The sequence below is a fragment of the Laccaria bicolor genome, genomic scaffold, assembly GCF_000143565.1.
Source record: "Laccaria bicolor S238N-H82 LACBIscaffold_31 genomic scaffold, whole genome shotgun sequence".
Classification (NCBI taxonomy): domain Eukaryota; kingdom Fungi; phylum Basidiomycota; class Agaricomycetes; order Agaricales; family Hydnangiaceae; genus Laccaria; species Laccaria bicolor.
Genome location: NW_001889902.1, coordinates 32,775 through 39,337, shown reverse-complemented (window position 1 = coordinate 39,337; position 6,563 = coordinate 32,775). Strand labels below are relative to the sequence as shown.

Genomic DNA, 6,563 nt, shown 5'->3' with positions numbered 1-6,563 from the left:
CCCCTCCCTTTCCCTTTCCCCTGCCCTTTCCCTTTCCCTTCCCCCTCCCTCCCCACTCTGTAACATAGAATCTATGTAAATTTAATTAATTTAATTAATGAATATACTTCAATTTTATTTTTTGTTTTGAAGAGGAATTCTGGATTAACTTAGGTCTGTGGCAGTCCAGTCCAGTCCAGTTTTGTGTTGGGAGAGTCCAGTGGAGTCCAGTCCAGTCCAGTTTTGTGATTTGCAGTCCAGTCCAGTCCAGTCCAGTCCAGTGGAGTCCAGTGGAGTCCAGTGGAGTCCAGTGGAGTCCAGTTTTGTGCTGGGAGTCCAGTGGAGTCCAGATTTGTGGATATTGCCAGTATGTAGTGAAGTCCAGTGGAATCCAGTGGAATCCAGTGGAGTCCATGTGGATTATGTGGGGGATGGTAAAGTACTGGCCAACAGCTGCAACCAGAAATACCTGTTCCTCGAAACTACAGCCATGCTTCAGGCTCACAAACAACTCTGCCAGGAAATGCGACCACGACCACAATTTCTCACTTGGTTCATCCTCCTAGTTATCTCTCTCCTATTCTATTTGCTCACTGGGCGATGGGAATTAGCTTTCGGACCAAGACGTGAACATGTCGGAAAACACACCTGCTAATCCCAGGCCTATCACCATAAGTCGCTTCTGCGTTGAAAATGATATATTGGCTTAGAGATTGTAGAACATCCCAATCAATGACCCTAGCCCTATCACAGTCAGTTAATTTCGTGTTTAAGATAATCCATCCACTTAGAAATTGCAGAATAGTGAAAACATCCACCACAACATGGAAGGCACCTCTGAAGATAACGGTCATCGGAACTTACCTCACTTCTTCTGCATGGCGTTGGAATAGCTGTGCAGGAAGGGGTGAAACAAGGGGTGAAAGAGGCTTTAGAGACAATAGCGTCACCATCAAAGGCAACACCATCAAAGAAATCACCCACTAAGAGGTCAGCCTCCCACCGAAACAGTGAACCAATGTCCCATGATGGAAGTTCTGAATCTTCTGCCGACGACGACGACTTCATCTCCGCATTGTAGATGACCAGGCTGGACACCCTTCACATGAGACTGTCCGGCTCTTGCAACAGCCTTCCCCTGTCTTGATTGGTCTGTTCTGCTTAAAATTCTGCTTCACATTCCTAAGTTTTGGCTGGATGACCAAGTGTCACTGCTGTGGGACGCTGTTGAACGTTGCGGGAAAGGCCTCAAGCGACGGCGCCCTGGTAATGCACCAATCACACGCCTTCGGGAGGCAAGTATGTTAGTCGATACAGCTTATACTAAACTCCCTCAGGTGGCTGCTGGGTTGCCTACAAACTACTACAACGACTTGTGGTGGAAGTCTCTGAGCAAATCAAGACAGCAGAAGCTCAAGGCAAAACCTCCAAAAGCGTTGCCATCCTTCGTAAGTGTTTAGTTTTCACGCATATATCCTCCCTAATATTTTCTTATAGGACCATCTCCAGCGTAGTTGATCTCCCTCCTTGTTACGGTGGAACTTCTTGTATAATATGTACAGTAAACTCTGTACAATAAAGGTTTGAATGTGTGTTCGATAATGGACTGAGTGCACATTCAGAAATCCTGATTTTACAGTAAGTCAACAATGGCCTCAAATAGAAAGGAACCGATGTACCTCAATAAGAGGGCGAAGAACAACTTTGTTGTGTGCCCACTGTCGTCGATTCGCAGCGTATATCTTCTGTGTGACTGGCACAATTTCAACTTGAAGGCTCCTCTCTTGCGACCAAATTCCTGCTCCAAAATTAGTGTAACTTTCGAAAGTTGAGTCTTCCACTTCTCGATATCTATGAACAGCGATAAAAATTTGACCTCCTCTTGATACAGGTGAGAAGATTTGCCGAATAACTGCTGGGACGAGAGTTTGTTGATTTGGTGGTTGATAAAAGATGATGCTGTTTCAGGGAGTTGTGTTCTCCATAGTGAACCCTTGACCATTGATATCATAATGTGCGTATTGAATCACTCGTTTCGGTTGCTTCTCTTTTGTATAAAGCTCGAATGCACAGTGGACGTCTTCCTCAAGATCGACCTCCTTGACCTTGACCTTTTTAGCATGCTCCTCTTGATCTAAAGTGTGAATATCGTGCATCAAGGTACCAATCTTGGAATTCAGAAAGCACTTGTGAAGAATGGGTACACATTTTTCAAGCACTTTGGGACACCCTGGGTGTTCAACCAGGACCTTCAGCTGGCTTGCTGCACAGAAGGATTTCAAAGTTGTTGCCTCAAGTTCTCCTGTGTGGAACAGCAGATAGTTAATGTATGGGTCATTTCAAACAATAAAGATTGAACTAACCAATTTTATAGTTGTTGTTGACCTTCTGTAGGATGCCAATCAATCTTTCAAAAGGAAACATCCACCATCCATGGATGGGCCCAAACCTCAAAAGAAAATCAGGAAGATGCAGCGTGTTATGGTGCACAGGATGCAGATCCATGTTCGGGCAAAGTTCCCGAAGGCTTCTCAGGTAGAGTTCCAAGTATTGACGAGCCGCTTCTGCATGTCTTGTGGAGGTTCAATGTGAAGTAGCCCATTGAATTGCCATCGACAACAGCATTGTGCTCTTGACTACCTGCTGGCGCCAGAGCCAAAGTTCATCTGGAACGTCAGCACCCCCAGTTGACCACATCTTCATCAATGATACTGGAAGGTAAAACTCGATACATGTTCTCCATTGATCAGCTTTAAGTTTCCCGTGAGCAGGCGAACCAAAGTTGGCTGGTGGGCCAGCTTGCCAGGTGGGCCGCATCATATTCTTGATGTCTTCCTGTATCTGACGTAAATCTTCTGTGTGGAGCATCGCACCAAAGTCATTGCTAGCGGTCTCGTCACCGAGATCGATGATGATTTCCAACAGACCACCTTCAAGGCCAACACTCTGCGTAAATTCAATGTCATCCTTCTCACCCCCTTCCAGGGTGATCATGGCTGCAGGATTAGACCTGCTTTGCATAGGTAGAGATGCCTATCTTTTACTGTCAGAGTTGTGTCTCCACAAGAACGTTTACTCACCAAAAGGGGACTGATGAAGTGTAACTTTTTTGATTTTTTTCCCTTGAATTTTATCTGATCTTGAATACCACACTCAGAACAAAGCACGTGGAGCACCGGAATTGAAAACTTGTGCAAAGATCCTTGAGACGGATTGCTGGCCATCACTGCATGGGCCTTCCTAAGCTCCTTTTCAGAAACTTCCTGCTCTTCAGTAACATCCAAGTCATCAGGTGGCTCCTCCCAGTGTGTTCCTATCACAACCCAGAAGTGGTGTTTGACCAAGCCAAGAAAAAGGTTATGCATTCTGTCGACAATGACCCAGTGAATGGGATTCCAATACGACAATCACAAAAGTTCGGACCACCAGACACCTGTTTTCTTATAAAGTTTCTTCCTCTCCGATTTAGTATGAGCATCCTGCCAAGCTTCTGCGGCTGCTCTGTGCTCCTCTGGTGTAACTTTCTTCCAGTTGGAGTAATCAAGGTTATTGATGTCTGATTTCGATAGATAACACAAAGAGCAAAATCTGTTGGCTGAGTGGCCTGCGCACCTGTTCAGCTTTCAGGATCCTGGAAGATCAGCAATGGCAACCACCACTGCCTTGTGAGAATGATGGCCCTCAGGATGCTCATATGTTTTGCTGTACCATGTCCTGCAGTGATAAGAATGGTCAAGGACATCAACCAAAGGAGCCAAAAACAGATTCAAGCCATCCAAGCTCAGCTGTTTGGGACCTGGAACGATACCACCAAGATACATGTTCTCTGGCTTGTAACAAATACTAGGTGGCAAGCTAATGCATCCCATAGCAAGGGATCTGACTGATGCCGACTTTCCAGCAGTGCGATTATGATATGGATTATATCCATCCCAGCTAATGCTCCAAACTGTGCGAATTTCGTGGTTAGCGTCGACGAAAACATCCTCACTGGCGTCAAGGAACTCGCGAATGACATTGCCTTGGTTGATTCCGCGCAACTCATCCACAGCCATACAGTCACGTGTCCACTGAATGGCTTCTTCAATGCTGGGACGGGTGTAAAGCGCTCCAACAAAGGCAGTAAAGTCTTGCATCACATAGGGTCGAATGGGCACTCGAAGACTAACCCCGTCTTTAACTCCCAGCTTTGTCAAACGTGCACCACACGGCTGGCTCGTGGGGAATCATTTAAAATTGCATATTCCTGGGTAGGTCTTTCTTCCATCTTTCTCACCAGGTGGATAGATGTTGGAACATGAGGGGCATGTTGCATATGTGGTTGTTTTGGGGTCCAGGTCAAAAATCTTTCGTGCTGTGTGGATGTCCTTGGGCAAGTTGTCTAACAGTAACTTCTCACCTAGGCCAGGCTCCATCTGTTCAAGTAGAATGTGAGACTGGTGGCTACCACTTTTATGATTAATCTATGACAACTGTCCAAGAGCCATTGTGTATAATGCCACAGGTTTTATGAAAGGCATCTCATTAGGATTGCCCATCTATTTCATTCAATTTATCACTGGAATCTTTCATAAGTTATAGACAAGGATAATGAGATATCATGGGGATATTTCATTAGGCTCTTTGGCCCTTTCATTATCATTTCTGAGACTTTTCATTAGGATATTTCATTAGGCTCCTGCGCTTTTTCATTACCATTTCATAGAATTTTTATTAGGATATTTCATTAGGCTCCTGCGCTTTTTCATTACCATTTCAAAGGAATTTTCATTATGATATTTCATTAGGCTCCTGCGCTTTTTCATTATCATTTCTTAGAATTTTCATTAGGATATTTCATTAGGCTCCTGCACTTTTTCATTATCATTTCTTAGAATTTTCATTAGGATATTTCATTAGGCTCCTGCGCTTTTTCATTACCATTTCTTAGAATTCTCATTAGGATATTTCATTAGGCTCCTGCGCTTTTTCATTACGATTTTTTATATTTCTCATTAGGATATTTCATTAGGCTCCTTGGCACTTTCATTAGGTTTTCTTGGAATTTTCATTGGGATATTTCATTCAGCTCCTTGACCCTTTCATTACCATTTCATTGAATTTTCATTAGAATGCTTCTTGGCGCTTTCATTAGGATATTTCATTACACTCCTTGACCATTTCATTAGATTTTTCATTGGGAGATTTCATTGGGGCATCTGGCCCTTTCATTACCATTTCTTTTAGGATATTTCATTGAGCACCTTGACGATTTCATCACTTCTCATTAGGCTCCCTGGCACTTTCATTACTATTTCTTAGATTTTTCATTAGGATATTTCATTAGGCCCTTTGGCACTTTCATTACCGAAAACTATATAATAATGATGATATGTATCACATGGGTTGTTGGGAGGGTGGTCACATGACCAATTACCAAAAATAGTCAAAAAGCGAAAGTTGTACCCCTGCACTGTAGCTTCCCGAATCTGGTTGAATTATGTTCTGAAGTGCTCCTGTTGTGGAGATATGAGGTAAAGGAATTCCAAAAGTGTTGTGTTTTTTTTTGGTTTTTTGCATTTTTCTTCATGAAAACAAAACTAAATAACATGATTCCAACACATTTAGAAAGCTGGATGAAAGGGCAACAAATATCATATCGTGGGAAAATTGACCAAAAAAGGAAGGTGCATTCCCTAAAAGAACAATCAACACTGACAGACTACAAGAGTTAGATATAGACTACCAAGTTTACTGATAGACTACAAAAAAGTTGGACATAGGCTACAAAGTTTACTGATAGACTACAAAAGACTACAAAAGTCAGACTTAGACTACAAAAGCTTGGACTTAGCATTAGAAAAGTTTGTAGTGTCTGCTTTTTGAGGCTACAAAAGTTTGTAGTTGACATATAGTTTATAGTGTCCTTGACTCTGTATAGGTTATGGGGATGAGGTTAAAGGATTGACATGATTTTACATATTGCCATTGCTGCAGCATTTACTTTTGACATCATGTACAAATTGTCTTTCACATCAAGAAAGGCTATTCTATGCCTTCATATTGATAGCTACTGTCCTATCTCAAACCATACTTGTAGGTTTATGGGGAACTGGCTAAAGGATTCACATGACTTTACATATTGATTGCTATTGCCACATCATCAGCTTTTCACATCATGCCCAAGTTGGCTTTCAAGCCAGAAAAAGCCATTCATAGTAATATCTACTGTTCTATCTCAATACATTGTTAACTTACATCATGACCTGACTTAAGGATACTTCCAGGGACCAATCAGCTCATCCTATTGCCCTGAAAGAGCTGATATCACAGTTGACTAGGTTTGGGACAGGCAAGTAGCTATCAATGTGAAAGCAGACAGACCAGCAACTATCAATGTGAAATCAGAGAATAGCCTGTCCTGATGTGAAAGGCAACTTGGGTATGATGTCAAAAAGTAATCATTTGGCAGTAGTAATATGTAAAGCAATTTAATCCTTCAAACCATATCCACATGGACCTAGAACCATGATTTGAGATAGGACAGTAGCTATCAATATGAAGGCATAGAATAGCCTTTCTTGATGTGAAAGACAATTTGTACA

At 42.5% G+C, this 6,563-nt stretch overlaps 3 protein-coding genes across 3 annotated transcripts; 1 reads left to right on the top strand and 2 right to left on the bottom strand.

Annotated features, from left to right (window-relative positions):
- Positions 1-1,280: 1,280 nt before the first annotated feature.
- LACBIDRAFT_306514 (uncharacterized protein) lies at positions 1,281-1,497 on the top strand (the record flags this gene model as incomplete). Its single annotated transcript, XM_001885422.1, has 2 exons — positions 1,281-1,427; positions 1,477-1,497. The coding sequence occupies 2 exons, from the start codon at positions 1,281-1,283 to the stop codon at positions 1,495-1,497; spliced, it is 168 nt and encodes a 55-aa protein (XP_001885457.1).
- Positions 1,498-1,943: 446 nt separating this feature from the next.
- On the bottom strand, positions 1,944-3,344 carry LACBIDRAFT_306513 (uncharacterized protein; the record flags this gene model as incomplete). Its single annotated transcript, XM_001885359.1, has 4 exons — positions 1,944-2,281; positions 2,343-2,551; positions 2,624-3,012; positions 3,060-3,344. The coding sequence occupies 4 exons, from the start codon at positions 3,342-3,344 to the stop codon at positions 1,944-1,946; spliced, it is 1,221 nt and encodes a 406-aa protein (XP_001885394.1).
- A 258-nt stretch (positions 3,345-3,602) lies between these two features.
- On the bottom strand, positions 3,603-4,287 carry LACBIDRAFT_331033 (uncharacterized protein; the record flags this gene model as incomplete). The annotated part of the gene is made up of 2 exons (XM_001885358.1): positions 3,603-4,194; positions 4,256-4,287. The coding sequence occupies 2 exons, from the start codon at positions 4,285-4,287 to the stop codon at positions 3,603-3,605; spliced, it is 624 nt and encodes a 207-aa protein (XP_001885393.1).
- Positions 4,288-6,563: the final 2,276 nt, after the last annotated feature.